This window comes from Daktulosphaira vitifoliae, unplaced genomic scaffold (assembly GCF_025091365.1).
Source record: "Daktulosphaira vitifoliae isolate Bord-2020 unplaced genomic scaffold, ASM2509136v1 Scaffold_2, whole genome shotgun sequence".
Taxonomy (NCBI): Eukaryota; Metazoa; Arthropoda; class Insecta; order Hemiptera; family Phylloxeridae; genus Daktulosphaira; species Daktulosphaira vitifoliae.
Genome location: NW_026099573.1, coordinates 25,167,601 through 25,186,213, shown reverse-complemented (window position 1 = coordinate 25,186,213; position 18,613 = coordinate 25,167,601). Strand labels below are relative to the sequence as shown.

General features: G+C 26.6%; 1 protein-coding gene across 1 annotated transcript in view; it reads left to right on the top strand.

Annotated features, from left to right (window-relative positions):
* LOC126897671 (uncharacterized) overlaps positions 1–18,613 on the top strand; it is a 31,486-nt gene that overhangs the window by 9,206 nt on the left and 3,667 nt on the right. Inside the window, exons 2-6 of the mRNA XM_050671441.1 lie at positions 6,919–7,108; positions 7,230–7,259; positions 7,878–7,943; positions 12,869–13,006; positions 14,160–14,220. Of these exons, the coding sequence (XP_050527398.1) occupies positions 6,947–7,108; positions 7,230–7,259; positions 7,878–7,943; positions 12,869–13,006; positions 14,160–14,220 (457 nt within the window). The 5' untranslated portion in view covers positions 6,919–6,946. The remainder of the gene's footprint in view (positions 1–6,918; positions 7,109–7,229; positions 7,260–7,877; positions 7,944–12,868; positions 13,007–14,159; positions 14,221–18,613) is intronic.

Sequence of the window (18,613 nt, the reverse complement as noted above, 5' to 3'; positions counted from 1 at the left end):
TATAATTTTACCTTTATAATGCTAAAAATGTTTAAAAAATGTATGGATCAATATAATTATGATTTATAAATATATTATACGAATAAATATTTATTATAGAAATTAAATATAGTATGAAATTGATAATTAATAATTCAGTATTGTAGTTTTTAATGTGAAGTTATAAGAAAGTTATTTATTAGTTGTTAATTTTATGGTAAACACGTATAAAAATTGAAGGGCTTGACACAAAATTTTTAATTTTTTGTTAATTATATAATTTAAATAAAAACATAATTTTTTTTATGCGTTAATATGCAGTGTATAATCCTAATAATATATAGTATATTATTTTTTAATTTAAATTTGTTTTTTTATTAATTATTCCTTGATTAAAACTTTAGATTACTTATCTATTAATTGTGTAAACTATTATATGTCGTCACTTTTTCTGTATTAGTTTTATTTATTAATTATTCTGGAGGTAACATAATATATATTTTTGTTATTGAGTTTATCAGTTTGACAGTTAAAATCTGTAGAAATGTCATTACCAAACCATTTTAAGATAGAAGTTTTATAGTTTGAAATTTACGGTGGGTTTGAGAGGAATTGTTTATGAATTGAAAGGTATAAACACGAATTTCAGATAACAAAATCTGAACGGATATGAGCTACTGATATAACATTTGAGAACATAATACAATAATTGTTTTCTCAACCGACAGAAGTCGTCTATGAACTTTAGATGGAACTTACAATATATTTATATGTCCTTTGACAGTAACATGTAGATTTTGTCATCGATACAATTTTGATTGTGGCGATATTATTATTTGTGCATTGTCTGTGTTCCTCTTATAGAAATTTTTCCATCGTATCAGACATAAAATGAATGAAAATCCACGAAAATAGAGTAGCACTAAAATGAAATGTAATATTATAAGTAATTAAGTTTAAAGTTATGAATAGAAAAATGTTTATTTTATATCTCATAAATTGTTCGGTATAAAATGCGATTTATTTTATAGCAATTTTTTAAAAGATGATGTCAATTTTAATAATTTTTCAGAAGATCGAAAGTAAATTTTTAATTTCAATAATGTCTTATACAAATTGATTTTAAATGTAAAAAATAAACCTTTCCAATAAAATTGAATTATAATTTTATGGTATAATATGTTTTTTTATATTAAAACAAGAACTATACAACTTAATGAAAACCTTTTTCATAAATGTAAATAAAAATCCATTTTTATGACATCAAATTTTAATATAAACTACAGAATTGGTTTTACTTGTTGAGTATTAATTGTAAAAATTGTGTACATTTAAAAATTATTAAAAAATATAATTTTTTCTTATAAAAGTTACTTTATATAAGTTTTATTGGACGATAAAAATAAAAATAAACTTTTACAAAAATTGTAATATATACACTCTTTTTAATGGAAATGTGTATGTAAAGTTGTCCAACATTTATTGATGATCTTAGCGAGAATGAGTAAAGAAAAGTAGAGTAAAATTTATTGTTATTGTTATTCTAAGAACTAATAGTGTAGTTATAATTAATGTTTAAACGATTTATATTAAATAATAATAATTATGACAAAGAAGTCGTTATTATAATAACGTAAAATAATATATACTTATGTAAACTACATCAAAGTTTGTGGGAATAGAGTGTATTTTAGAGCAAATGAGTGTTGATACCACATAAAAGAGATAACACAACAACAACCTTATACGTTTTAACATAATATAAATATTTAATATAAATTTTACTCCTTTCTGAATCTTGGCATCAGCCTAGTTCTATAGCACTCGTTAAGGGTCATCGCCACCATCAGTATGTTACATTATGCTGAAATTGAGTATAAACGAAATAAACGTTAGTAGGTGTTTGAGTCAATGTTGGTAAAGTAAAGAAAGGGAAGCTGTTTAATTAACCGTAATGGCTTGGAGGATGCGAAACGTTTTGTTTGACCTATCTTACCACTTTAAAACATGACAGCCATTTTACAGAAATGTTATTCAGCAAGCAATAACTTCCAGACCGAATAGGCTAGGCGAGAATATCTCGTTAATACTCCTTCATTTGGAGCTATTCTTAAATATTTGACCCTACGTCATATTTAATGAGGCGTAGTCAATTTTAGATAATTATAATACAATGATAAAACAACTAATAACAATATAATATTAGCATTAAAATACGATTCACGTAATTTATAAAACAACTCAAAACAATAGGTGAAGTTTATTTAAATACCGAAAAGAATCCTAGAGTATGACAAGTATATATTTTGCATGATTATCAAGCGATTTAAAGTCTAGAATATACGATAAAATTAAAAGAACACGTTATGTTATTAATATTGAGGCGTTAGTTTGATTTCTGAATTAAGTTCATTTGATTTATTAAATAAATTAAAACGAATCAAAATGCAAAAGTGGTGCTACACACAAATACGAAATTATTAAAAAAAACAAACTTATTGATAGCTTTTTTAAAATATTTTCATTGTGTCCCTTCTTTGTAAGATTATTAGTTAGAAGTAAAAACAAATATTTACATAAAAAATAAAAATTTGTTTTTAAATTATTATTGATTTTGATAATTAATATGTTAAAAATAATCCGTGCAAAATATCATTTTTAAGCTATTTTTTGGGTATATAAAGATAATTTTTATGAAAGTTTATAATAAAATATGGTTGAATTTATTTTTAGATCAACTTTCAAGTTTGAAATTGTCATCTTTAATTAGAATGTTTTATGATAATTTAAAAAAAACCCAGCACAGTGGGGACGTGGCATAGTTAGGTACAATATAGATTTAATCTGACAGTGATTAAAATCACTATCATAAGAAACACTTCGATGCAAATCTGTAGATAGTGTTTAATTCTAAGAAATTGATGGATAATTACAAAAGCAATATCAACTTCTATTTACTTAATTATATCCAGATTAGTAATTCTTTTACTTGTATATTATATAATTTTTATAATTAATTGTTTTCAAATTATTATTGATTTTTAATATGTTAAAAGTATTAATTTTTAACCTACTTTTTTTTGTCCTTTAAAGTGAAAGTTTATAATAAAAAAAAAAAATGAATTTATTACCATAACTTTTTAAGCTCAATTTGTAAGTTTGAACTCATTAAATAGAAAAAATGGTATTATTAAGATTAATATGCAATCAGGAAATTTTATAATTACTATTTACAGTAAATTTTTTATTTCATCCATTGTTAAATTCAGGTGAAACTAAAAATCATTTTTTTTTAAATTTATGATTTATATAGCAACATGTTACGAAAAAATTTGGAATGTTATAGACTGGTAGTAGCACACACAAATAGAGTAAAAAAACCCAGCGCAGGGGGGGTCGCGGCACAGTTGTGACGTGGTATAGTTGGATCTAGTATAATGATATCTGACAGTGATTAAAATCACTATCAAAAATAAACGCTTCGATGCAAATCTTTAGATAGTGTTTAATTTTAAAAAAATTGGTGTTTTATTCCAAAAGCTACTTGATCTGCTGGTTCCTTAATATCTCAATTAAGATAAAGTATGTCGAATGAAAAAGGGATTATTAAAAAATATTATTTCTCATAAAAAAATTGTGTGGATCCATAAACTTTTCAATAAGTTATAGCATTATAAAATATAATATAATATGAATAATAAAATCGAGAATTTTCACACGAAAATAGCATTCGGTAGCCATTTTCGCCGTGAAGAAAAGTCCAGAGGTCAAATTTTTTTTTTTCAAATTAAAGTATATTACATTAGCTTTAATTTAAGATATATATAAAAGTGTCAGACCTTCCGGAATATTTTCAAAAGTTATGTTGCAAAAGTAAATTTTTTGTGAAAAAGTTGTCATTTTAAATCCCCCCCTGTGGGCAGGTTAAGTGTCAGATTTACAAAAAAAATATACCAAATGTTAAGTAAAGACATCAAGCAACTATATAAAAAAAAATTTATATTGATATGTTCATTTTTGAAAAAGTTAGAGCATTATTAAGTTAAAAATATAAAAAAAAATTATTTTACAAAAATCGTAATTTTTTATTAACTTTGATGTCAACTTTCACCACGAAGACAAGTCCAGAGGTCAAATTTTTTTTTTTCAAATTAAAGGATATTACATAAGCTTTAATTTAAGATATATATAAAAGTGTCAGACCTTCCGGAACATTTTCAAAAGTTAAGTTGAAAAAGTTAATTTTTTGTGAAAAAGTTGTCATTTTAAATCCCCCCCTGTGGGCAGAAAAAATGTCAAATTTACAAAAAAAATATACCAAATAATAGGTGAAGTCATCAAGCATCTATAAAAAAAAAAATTATATTGATATGTTCATTTTTGTAAAAAAAATTGAAAAAATTTCGAAAATTAGCGATTTTTAAATTTGTAATTTTTTTGGAGGTTTCCCCCATTTACGGGGAACGAGGGAAATTTTTTCAATTTTGAAGGGTAATGTCTTCGACTAGATACAATTTGTGATCTTTTGACGTATCGTTGAAAGAAATCCGTTCGGTGAGAGCTGAGAAAAAGTGGTAACAGACACAAAAAAAAAAAAAAAAAAACACATAGTAAAACCAATACCTTCTCAGCTTCGCATCGAAGCTAAAAAATTATATAAATTTCAAAGTAAAATTATATGATATCAAATCTAATTCAACAATATACTTTAAAAATATTAAAAATGAATGATTTTAATTGTTTGTATGGATAAAGCTGGTTAAGCTACTTTTTATTTGAATAAGGTATTTTTTTCAATTTTTAAGGATAATATCTTCAATCAAATACGAATTGTAATCATTTGACGTATCGTTGATAAAAGTAGGTCAAGTGAGGGTTGGCAAAATAAATCGTAGCCACAAAAAAAACCACATAGTAAAATAATATTGACATGTATAAGAAATTTCTTCTCACGAGGGGAGACTATAGTGATGGGATCCTGGATATTTATTGAAGTAACTGAATTTAAATGAGATAAAAATCAAATAATTTGAAAATTTTTTTCTAACTCAAAAAGAAATATAAAATATTAATCGCCACAGCCGGATTCGAATCTCTTACCCTAAGCGTGAAAGACACAAGTGTTACCGAATCGGCAACTGTTCGTTGCTTTCGTTGCACGATACAATTGGCAATTTAAGCTAACTCAAATTTAAAAATTACTTTTTCGACTTTAAAAAAGTAAAAAAATGTTAATAAGTTTAATTTAATATGTCTTATGAACTTTATTCTATATCATTTAAATTATATAATATTCATGAAAGTTAGTGTATTGCCCTTATAAGATATTTTAAAATAAAATAAAATACAAAACCCAGAATTTTAACACAAAAATAGCATACTTCTGAATACGGTAGCCATTTGCGCATAGAAGATAGGTCGTCAGGACAAATTTTTTTTTTAATTTTATAGTACATGACATAAGCTTTAATTTTATATATGTTGAAAGGACGCAGTATTTCCGGAACATTTTTAAAAGTTAAGTTGAAAAAGTTAGTTTTTGTAATAAAGTTGCTATTTTAAATCCCACTCTGTGAGTAGAATAAGTGTTAGATTTTCAAAAAAAATGATATCAAATGAAAGAAAATTACCTAAGGTTTTAATATAAAAAAATGTTATTTTGATTTGTTAATATTCGAAAAAGTTATGGCTGTTTTAAGTACAAAACACAACCCGATAGAAGGTGATTTTTATCGCAAACATTATATTTTTTGTTGAATTTCGGCAGCCATTTGCACATAAAAGATATGATGTCGCGACGAATTGTAGCTTCGATGCGAATCTGAGAAGGTATGATGTGTTTATTGATGTGATTTATGATGTGTTGTCTGTCACTACTTTTTCTCAGCTCTCAATGGACCGATTTCTTTCAACAATACGTCAAAAGATCACAAATCGTATCTAGTTGAAGACATTATCCTGTAAAATAGAAAAATTTTCTTTCGTTCCCCGTAAATGGGGGAAATCTCCAAAAAAATTATAATTTTTAAAATCGGTAAATTTTGTCATTTTTTACACTTTTTTTTCTTAAAACTTCCATAACTTTTTCAAAAATCAACAAATTAACATCATTTATTTTTATAGATATAAGATGTCCTTACCTATCATTTGATATATAATTTTTTAATCTGACCTTTTACTTGTCTACAGGAGGAGATTGAAAATGACAACTTTTTCATAAAAAATTAACTTTTTCAATTTAACTTTTGAAAGTGTTCCGAGTATATTGGCACTTTTATATATACCTTAAGTTAAAGCTTATGCAATATACTTAATCATGGAAAACAAAATGTTGGACTTTATTTTTTCTTTGCGGTGAAAATGGTTTCCGTACGCTATTTTTGTGTTAAAATTTTCGATTTTATAATTTAAATTTTTAACTTTATAATGCTATAAATTTTTGAAAAATGCATGGATAAATACAATTTTTTTATGAGAAATAATATTTATATACTTTTTTTAAAATCAGACCATTTTCCTTAATATAGGGGGGTTCAAAACTTAAAAATGCATATAGAAAGTAGAAATTTTTCAACTTACTTTTTGAAAATGTTCCGGAAATACTGACACTTTTATATATATCTTAAATTAAATTCTTAGACATTTACTTTTCATTTGATATCATTTTTTTTGAAAATCTAACACTTATTCTACTCACAGAGTGGGATTTAAAATAGCAACTTTATTACAAAAACTAACTTTTTCAACTTAACTTTTAAAAATGTTCCGGAAATACTGCGTCCTTTCAACATATATAAAATNATCAACTTAACTTTTGAAAATATTCCAGAAATATTGCGCCCTTTCAACATTTATAAAATTAAAACTTATGTCATGTATTATAAAATTAAAAAAAAAAATTTGTCCTGACATTTAATATTTATCTTATGCGAATTTTAGGTAAAAATCCTTATCTAACAAAATAAAAATGAACAGCAAGAATGAAGAAATTAAAAAGAAAAACCATGGAAGAGTGAATAGTAACAAAGAACAATCTGAAAAAAATAAAATGATTGAAGAACGAAAACAAAAATTGGATCAACTGAGAAAAACAACAAGAAAAATAGCTGAAGAATCTGCCAGGAATGCGGTATGTAGTAGATACTAGAAGTTTTTCTGAACATTATTTTACAATAAAGTTACTTTTTAAAAAACTTCTACGTTAATATAGTTTCATTATTGTTTAGTTTGTACTACAATGTGTTTAACAGGCTAAAAAGTTGAGTTGTAGAAATGAAAATGTAAGTAGTATTGAAGTCTTAAATCAATCAATTTAAAAAATGTATTTGAAGAAAATTGTAGTGCTTATATAAATGGTGGTTCAGTTTGTTTCTTCAAAGTTGGTTTATGTTTGAAGAAAACACAATATGAAGAGAGTTATTTTCATTTCAATAATATGCAATATTTAGATCAATATTCCAAATAAATAAATAGAATATCCATCTCTTCAGTCCTTTTCCTTACAACATAGACAAACGCTTGATATCAACGCGTAAATTTCCAAATTTTTACATTTTTTTAAACGCTGTAGAAATTTAACTACTGTACATTAATTAAATATGTATTATTAAATTTATTTTTAAATCTGGTCTGTAAAATGGCTATTTTGAATAAAATTTTTCTTAAATTTAAAAATGTATAATTATTTTTTATATAAACAAAAAATTAAACTTATAATTTGATTATAGTTCAATATATAATAATTATTAAAAAGTAAAAAATAAACAAATTATATAAAATTATAAGTACTGCAAATTATTAAATAGATCAAAAATCATAAACCATATCAAAACATACTGAACCAATTTGATTAGGTTGTTTTTATTTAAATTTAATAAAAGCTTAATTTAAATTTTTAGAAAAAATCAAATACTGCCAAAAACATTGAAGTAGCATCTAAATCTACACAGGAAACTAAAACTTTGGTAAATGTATAATTTTTTATATGAGGTTTATCAAATTGCATTTAAATCGTAAAATATGACATAATATTTCATATTATTATAAATATAATTTAATGTATGTATATCTGCAATTAAAATTAAAACTATAATAAAAATATTATTCATTTAAAATAAAAAAATATTAAAAATATTTAACTCAATTATATTATATTTATAATAAGATTATTTTTTAAAATTACAATAAAAGTTTTATTTAAATAATTTTAATGTAATAAATTTAATTTGTACTATAATTAAGAGGTAAAAATTAAAATTTTTTTTTATTAATTTTAGAAAATTGATAGCATGTTATACAATGTTAAAATTTAATTAATTGAAAAATAAAAATAGTATGGAATTCTTATTTTGTATTATTTATATGTTTTTCTTGATTTATTTATCAAAAAAATTGATTTATATTCATCTCTTATGTTTTTTATATTTTAAAGTAGTGGTTAGGAATGGAGCGTAGGTGCTATTATTTTTATCACTAGATGTTGCAATTCTCCTATTTTCAATATATAAAGATGTTAATAACTTCTGAAATTTTGTTCCAAAAGTTGATATCTACTAGTCAATATTTTAATTAGATTATCATCTAATAAATAAACTGATTAATTAATTATGTTTCCATTAAAAAAAAATTGATTTTTAGCTTCGATGCGAAGCTGAGAAGGTATTGGTTTTACTATGATGTGTTTTTTTTTTTTTTTTTTTTTTTTTTTTTTTTTTTTTTTNTTCTGAAATTTTGTTCCAAAAGTTGATATCTACTAGTCAATATTTTAATTAGATTATCATCTAATAAATAAACTGATTAATTAATTATGTTTCCATTAAAAAAAAATTGATTTTTTTATTCTTATTAGGCATAAGGAACGAATATAATAAAATCTTCATAGTAGATAAACAAGAAAAACATTTAAATAAGAGAAAAAATAATTCATATAGTGGCTTTTATTTTAGATTAATTAAGTAATTCACTATATAGTTGTTCCCCGGAGGGGAAACCTAGTGCTTACGGGCTTTGCAAACCCAGGGTCCTGAGCTCTTCTCCCTACATGATATGGAGGGTTGATAGCAGGGGTAAAAACCCTGCATCGTAAAAAAACACCTGCTAAGAAACCACTAAAATTGTCTAGGATAAATACTGGATTATCTAGAATATCGAACCATAGCGGAAATGGTAATACAATGAGATAAAATTGCGACTTAGAATAATTTAAGCTTGTATAGAACGAGAGCGTGTCATAACTTAGCAGATTCTCTAAACAAATACAATGTAGGTATAGCGGCACTATGAGAGATACGGTGGACTAGAACTGGAATTAATTAAATTTGATAGCTATGTCGTATACTAAAAAGGTATAGATGATACACAAGGAGTTCTCGTTCTGTATTAAAGAATTTAATCTATTATCTGAACGTTTATGTACTATAAGGCTAAATACAAAGCCAATGAATATATACATTATTAACGTTTACACACCCACTGAAAATACGGATGAAACAGATAAGGATGACTTTTACTACGAGCTATCAAGAATCTATAATGATGCACCTGAAAACATGGTAAAATTTGAGGTGGAATGCCAAAATAGGAAGAGAGACCTTCCTTCATACCAACAATTGGAACATAGAGTGTACACGAGATAAGCAATAACAATGGACACAAACTTATAAGTTTAGCATAGTAGATATGAGAAATTACTGAGGGACAGACTGCGACACGGACTATTTTCAAAACAAGGATCAGACTTAAACTAAAAAAGGTGGGTACGGATATGAGAACACCAAAATTCAATTTAGAAAGTATCAAAAGCAAAGAAGTCAAAGAAGACAAGAAAAATACGTGCAGGAAGTAAAAAATTGATCGAAAAGACAAGTAAGTCGTGACAAATTGGAATATAGTCACTGTCGCTCTCCTAATAGCCGCAAAAAATACTTTCGAAAAGGTAAGAAACCAAATGAAACCATGGTAAAACACTGTGTGCAAGAACGCAGTTTTCTATAGAAATGAAGCACGACTAAAATATATTAAAGCATAAGCACAAGGAACAAAAGAAGCCTTCAAACGTGAACGAAAGAAGTACAACAGCATACAAAGAGAAAAAAGATCTTATATAAACGATCTGCTACGTAGCACTGACCAAGATCACTCACTAGGAAAGATAAGACATATTTGAAAACCATAAGAGACAAAGAAGATAAAACAATCTTGATAGACCCTTGTGAAGATTACCAGATGACGTGAGTATACTAAAGAGAAAATAATCAATGAAATATTTAACAGCATATGGGAAATAGAAAAATTGCTACGAGTTTGAATACAAACATATTGATACCTTTTTATAAGAAAGGTGATAAGCTCAATTTCAATAATTACCGAGTAATAACTTTACTAAATACTGCATATAAAGTACTTTCAAAAATCTAGTTAAGACGCCTGGAACCAGTAGCAGATGCATGCATAAGGGAGTATCAGGGTGTTGATAGTCTATTATCTAAGTCTATTTTCTCTCAGTTTATCCACGATTGACGCTATACCTATAATTCCTCTAATTATTCTTTTATCGCATAAGACACCAGACACTTCTTTCCACTTCAACCACCCGCACTTAATCCTGTGTCTTACATCTTCGTCAATACCACCGCTTTTTTACACAACTGATCTTAAATACTTAAAACTTTCCATCTCTCCAATCACGTCCTCGCCTATTGATCTCTTTATTTCACCTACTTCGTGTTCTCCTTTATCAAACTCGTACTCTATATACTCTGCCTTACTCCTACTTATTCTTAAACCATTTTCTTCAAGAGCTGATCTAGCCTTAGATTAATGTCCTCCCTACTTACTCCTATTAACACTATATCGTCAGCAAACCATATATACAACGGCACCTCTCGTTGTATTTCTCTAGTAATTTCATCCATCACTATTGAAAATAAGTAAAGGCTTAAAGCAGAACTCAGATGCACTCTTACTCTTACCCTAAAATTTACTATTACTCCACCCACACTATACCCTGGTACAAGTGCCATTATACATATCCTCTATCGATGTGTCCATTTAGGTGTGCTTTTTTTATTAATACCCACTTTAACACCTCTCTCGGTCCTCTACAATACACTTTCTTCAAATCTATAAATATCATACAATATTTTTTCTTTGTTTCCCTTTACAAGTCTGAAGAGGATAAGATTACTTTTTTGACCTCTCTGTCAGCCGTAAGAAGCAACTAATGTGGTTGCGTTAGATTGACAGCCGGTGTAAAAATTCAACTTGGATTTTGCCTAAAAGATTTAATTTTTTGAAAATGATTTAATTTTTATTATCATCATCATCTATTAAAGACAATGCCTTGCCGTTGAAGTCACTCCTCTCTGTTTGACGCCAAATTCTTTAGTGAAACTATTATTATCATAAAAAAATATAATCAAACATTTGTAAAAAGGGATGTAAGTGCCCGAGGAACTTAAAACCTATTTTTAGGACAATTACTGTAGATATCGGACTGACTGCATTTTCTAAATTAAATTTATTTTTAAATTATTTTTACAATTTGTATATATTTTTAATTTTTGAGCATACTCTAGTATTTTCTTCAACTAAATATATAAACCTATTGTATATTTATAAAATAAAAGTAAGTGTAAATTAAATAAAAAACGCAATTTATGAAGAATTTATAAATGGCACTTAGCTCTCTATTTACTTCAGGTCTTATATAGACAGTATTTTTGTTCTGTGGCAATATGGCGATAATCTATTAAAAAGATCCTCGAATTACCTAAATAGTATAGACGCCAACATACAGTTCACAATAAAAATTCAGTAAAACGAAAATACGTCATAGGAATGTACAAAAAAAGCATACATGCTAACAGACATTTACATGCCGATTCACACCATTCTACACAGGAAAATGAATTAATAGATACAAGAAAAACATAACCTACAAGAATAATTGATTAAGACAACGTAAAAGAAGAAATAACATATTTAAATATGTGCAATAATAATTTCAAAGTAATAGATACTCAGTTAAAAAAATCAAAAGGTATCAAAAAAAGCCGAAAGAAAAAAATATATAGTAAGCAATATCAAAAATAAAAATATGGAAGACAACAAGAAAGAAATACTATTATTGCCGTACTTACAAGAAATTACTAATAGTATCTAAATAGTTATTAATAAATTCAAAATAATAGCCGTCTTCTAACCGAACATTGTTACAGGAATACTACTACGAAGTCTGAGGTACCAATTAACGGAAATGCAAACTGCAGGTATCTATTAGATACCGTGTTCATGTGATAAGTCATTCATTTGACATACAGGAAGCAAGATTTCAACAAGAATAATAGAATATGAAAAAAAAATCACAATATGAAAAACAACATAATATATTGAATTTTCAGATATTATCTGAAAATTGACGGTGCAGAAAAGGAAGATTAAAATGTCAATGACGTCGAAAAACAACAATAAAAACAACTTCAATAATATATAGACAGTCGTTAATAACAATTTAACAATAATACCTACATTAACAAAAAATAATCATATTGACGTTATTGGTTATCAACCTATTACCCTTATAAAAACAAACAGCAAACAAGCTAGTGATAGTATAGCTGCAAACTCGAATCTATCACATCGAAGATTAACTTTGCAATCAGTTCAAAACGTCAGTATAAAATTGAAGACGTGGATATATCTGGAAATATTCTTAATTATACATTATGTTTTTAAAAATGTATGAATAGAAGTTATATGCATTATATATATATATAATTTTATTATATATATTTTCATAATTATTATGATGTTAAAAATGATAATTGTTCAATGGTTTTTTTAATATATTGCTTTTGTATTAAACTATATGGAAGAAATGTATATTTAGATAACAAAACCTAAAATAAGCAACTCTATGATGACATCACCACAGATAATAGAAGAAAGCACAACATTGAGTATGTCAGTGAAAGTTTCTGAAAAAACAAAATCACCAATTATTACTCAAAAGGTTTGTAATATACAGGTAGCTATAGAAATAAAAGCCAAAATGATACATAAATGTAAAATATAATAATATTTATGTAGTTTTATTAAATGGGGGGGGGCGCGGTTTAGTGCATATAGTTGCCGCTTTAGAGCTGATGTTCAGCTACGCTGTTTGCTGTTAATTCTCTGATAGGTTGGGTTGACTTTAATTCTAACTGTGACACATACCTTACTTCCTTATTGATTCTCTTAATTATGAGGTGCATCAGAAAACTGACGATGTAAAAATCTTGTCAAATCATTAACAGACGACCCTAACTAATTGGGATAGTGTATAATGGAAGGTCCGGATTTCTACATTCTGGTTTGGGTACAATTTTGTATATGGTTCAATTAATTACTAAAGAATAATTTATGAGAATACTAGGGGAGGAAAAGTGATATTTTACTTACAAATTACTATAAACTAAAATATGCAGAATGAATTCAAACATATAAAAAAAGCTAATATATTGAAACGATAAACTTAAAACTAACGTATCAAATGGTGAACGAGGGAAGACACTTATAACGACAATGACGCAAAAATAAATAAATAATATTATATTTATACAAGCAACTAAATACTGACAAATAATTAAGTAATTATTAGTTTTTGTAGCCTTCAGCGATTGCATAGACGAATGGACCATGACTAGATTACCTTGTTTTCAAATGACGAGGACAGTAATCAATTCCAGTGGGGGTGGGGAATCACAAGTGGTGATAATAACACGATGCACAAGGGTGCACGTAATCGAAAGAGCTATGCTATCACGATGCACAGGTATGAAGGTGAATCGTATGGCAATTTTATTATATTTGCATACAAAGGTACGCACAAATCGCTAAGGCAATTTACTATATAAAAATTACTATGCTTTAAAAGGCAACAAAAAACACTTTGGCAAAGGCCAAAATGATGGAAACAATGTATACATTGTAACTGAAGAGATCTATATGTCAATATCGTAAATAGGTCGCGTAACAGAGTAGTAAATATTTTATATTTAGTAATAAAGAGACAAGTAAGGTGCTCGACTCTCATTTTCTAGTGACCAATGGTGTTACCAAATTCATAAAACATCAAAAAATAATTAAGGTAATGATGATGATGTAATTTTATAAAATATTGTTATTTGTATGTTTAGGGAAGTGATGATTGTGCTCCAATGACATTTGAATTAAAATCTGATTATAAAATTGAGCATGGTAAATCTATACTTTATTACGTACTTAACATCATTTATTATGCGATTTATAAAAGTTAATATAAAACTTTTTTTTAATAATAAAAATAAATACTGTATTCTCTTGACAAACGTTTATACGTAGTATACTATTAACTTCTGAAAAGATAAAATTATATTATGTTTTATACTCTAGTATAAAAGTGGTCATATCAACACAGTGTTAAAATACATAAATACATATACATATTATTATATATGAAATAAATTTACTGTCAATTATGACTTAATCAACAAATATGCTAAACTGTCGATAATCATAATTGACAATAAACGCTCCGTATTTGCGATAACACCGTAATAATCTACATATATTTGTAAGCCTTTATATATTATACATGTATATCAACTCAAAGTTTTGAAACTTTAAAGTTTTATATCTAATAAAAATAGTTATGTTAAAAATTCAAATGCGATTTACTATTAAAATAAAATCTCAAAAATTTTTTTAAATTCAAAATGTGTGTCCCTTTAAAAAATCAAATTTAATATAATTACAAGTCACGAGGGATAAACATAAAAAGTATTACATAACTAATAATCCAAGAATAAAATGTAACTAAAGTTATCTAAAAAACAAATTAAATAAACCCAGCACAGGGGGGTCGCGGCACAGTGGGAACGTGGCATAGTTGGGTCCATTATAGATTTAATCTGACAGTGATTAAAATCAATATCATAAAAAACGCTTCGATGCAAATCTTTAGATAGTGTTAATTTTAAAAAATTGGTGGATTAGTACAAAAGCTACATGATTTGCTATTTCTTTATTTATATCCTGATTAAGATAAAGTAGGTCGAATGAAAAAGGGATATAAATATTATTTCTTATAAAAAAATTGTGTTGATTCATACACTTGTCAATAAGTTATAGCATTATAAAGTTAAAATACATTAAGTTAAAAATGTAAAAAATAAAATCGAAAATTTTCACACAAAAATATCATTTGGTAGCTATTTTTCCCGTGAAGACAAAATAAAGTCCGAAATTTTTTTTCCATAATAAAGTACATTACATTTACTTTACTTTAAGATATAAAAGCGTCAGACTTTCCGGAACACTTTCAAAAATTAAGTTGAAAAAGTTATCATTTTGAATCCCCCCCTGTGGGCTGGTAAAGGGTTAAATTTATAAAAAAAATATACAAAATTTTTGTTTAGACCTTTTCTCCCTTACTTTTGCAAGTCAATAGATTTCTTTCTTGCCTTCCTTGTTCCTAGCCTATCATACAACTCATCATATCTCTTTAACTTCGCCTGACTTACTGTACACTTGGCTTCTTTGCACAAGCGTTTATACTGCATCCAATATTCTCTCCTTTTGCTCTTCTGCCATATTTTGAATTGCTTTTTCTTATTTTCTTCCTTTGCAATATTCTTAACACAACTAAAAAATATATTCCACAACTCATTTATGTCTTCTTCGATATTCCATACTGTCCTTTTTTTACCGTCTTGACAAACTCTTTTTCATTTTTCCCTTTCAATTTTCACAAACAGATTTTCGATTTTTCTCCCGTATTCCTTCAGTTTTTGTATATTCTTTTCCCGGTACACCAAAAATCCATTACCATCAGTCTATGCTGTGTAGTTACACTCTCGCCTGGTATAACTTTACAATCCTTTATTCACTTTGCGTTCTCTTTCTTCCACATAAAATAATCAATCTGTGATCTATTACTCCCACTCTTATAAGTTATATACCTCTTTCTACAATAAGTATTAACCACAGCAAGATCATACGATACTGCAAATTACAGGATTCTTTTTCGAGCTTTAATCTTCCCACTAAAACTATACCCTCCATGTACTCTTTCATATCCTCTCCTCTCATTACCTACATGTCCATTCATATCTCCTCCTATTACCGCATTCTCATTGCCAGGTACCCCTTGCATCACCTCATCCATCTCTCTCCAAAAAACTTCCTTGTCTATTTCATCACATCCTACTTGTGGTGTATAGGCACTTATTACATTCAGCACTTTTTCCTCGAATATCAATTTCATGACTATAATCCTGTCACTTTTCTTAGCTACTTCTACTACTTTATTTTTCATTTCCTCATCCATTATTATCCCTACACCATTCTTTGTACTATACTTCCCTGAGTAAATTACTTTATAACCCTCACCTATTTCCTTTGATTCCTCTCCTTTCCACTTAGTTTCCTGCACACAACAAATGTTAACTTTTCCTCCTCTTCAATACTTCTACTAATTCTCTACTTCTACTAGTTAATGTTCCAACATTTCAAATACCTATTCTTACTTTGTATCTATATTTTTTTTCTTCCATTACACGAGCCCATCCTAGAGTTATTAGTGATGTCTCTACACCGTTGACACTACAAGCGTTGGGAGACCTGTACACATGACTGGTGAAACAGCTACCACACAAGTTGTCCGGCTGGTATCAAACACTTTATTCCTAAGACCTTCTCCGTTTATAACTACTTTCTGTTGTCCCCGTGAACAACCGAGATGGGACAATCTGCCTAAGTTTTGTTTAAGATTCCTCATACTTTTTTGACAATAATTTTTACGCCGGCTGTCGACCTGACGCAACCTCATTAGTCGTTTCTTACGACTGGCAGAGGGGCCGTGGAAGTATTCTTAGTCCCTATCCACAGGGAAAATATATAATATTAGACTGATAAAGAAAATTTAAGGTTTATCATAAATCAATAGTATACATTCAAAAAGATAAACATCCAAATTTGAGATTTATTAATCAACTTCAAAAGATTTTTTCGATTTTTAAAAATATGGATTTTTTTATAATAAACTTGATATTTATTATGGTTCATAAGAATAAATAAGATTATAATTTGTAAATTTTTATAAAAAAAAAAATTATTATTTAACGAACCATTTGGGAGTAGTATTCTTAATAAATCATACTGAATATATCTAGTGTTCCAGTAGGTTTTAAAATCTTTGATAACTTTTCATCCAGCATATATTTTGTGTTACTTTTTTTATATAATTTCTATAGTTTTGGACTACGTTTAAAGCATTTTTTTTTATTTGATTTAATTTAAAAATTAAAGATTTAAATTAAAATTAAATTTTTATTTAGTTATTTATTAAATATATAAAATTTTACAAATTAAAGGTAGCATCTTTAATAGGTTGTAAACTGATGAGTCCATCCGATTCATATCATCAAGTTAGGGTGTACAATTGGTTTGTCTATTCACTAATATTGGTTATCGAATTGATAATATCGATACTTGATTTGATAATGTTATTGTCTTTTAAAAATAGATACGCTCTTTCCTGATCGCCCTTAAACTTCAAATAACTGTAATTCGTTAAAACCCGTATTATACAAAAGATTTTTTCAATCAAATAAATTTGATGGTATTAAAATTAATTATGGTTGCCATTTGAATTAATGCTTTGCCATTAATTTAAAGTTAATACGAATTAAAAATATAAGGAATAGTAGAAAAAAATAAATTTTTTGTGTAATGCAGTTCATAAAAAAAAACTATAATTTAAAATAAAATAATTTACTTTAATATTTTTGAAGACATTTCGCGAGATTATGTAGTTAAGGAATCACTCTGTATGTATTTATATATTTTAATTGACTAATTTTTCCCCATAAACAATAGTATACATTGAAAAAAGATTTGCTATCCAAATTTTAAATTTATTTCTCCTTGTTTAAATAGCATGGTAAACATGACTTTTAAATAATTATACTCGTTTACATAAAATAATGATTTCTTTATTAGTATATACATTAAAAAAAAAAAATATTTTCGACTTAAATATATTTACTTGAATATACATATATTCTTTGACGAAAATAGTTATACTCTCTATCTACAAAATAATATAATTGTTATGTATATTATAGTTGTTGTTAAATATTAAAAAACTAGCTTGTACTGATATATATTTATAATTCATACTCCACTAGAGTTACATACCCACTCCATTTATAAAATCACTTTGTTAAATATTTACTAGTTCTAAAATTGTTATCTAACCTTTTATTATTTTTGTATGAAAATTGCTAAAAACTAGCTACTTTAAAATTTTGGTAAAATTTTAAATTAAAAAAACAAATTTTTATTTTTTATTACTAAAAACAAATAACAAAATAACGGTAGCACAGTGGGGTCGCGGCATAGTGGAGACATTGCATAGTAGGGTCCAGTATAGATTTAATCTGACAGTGATTAAAATCACTATCATAAGAAACGCTTCGATGCAAATCTGTAGATAGTGTTTAATTTTAAAAAATTGATGGATAATTGCAAAAGCAACATCAACTTCTATTAAAATAAAATACAAAACCCATAATTATCATACAAAAATAGTATATTTTTCAATATGGTA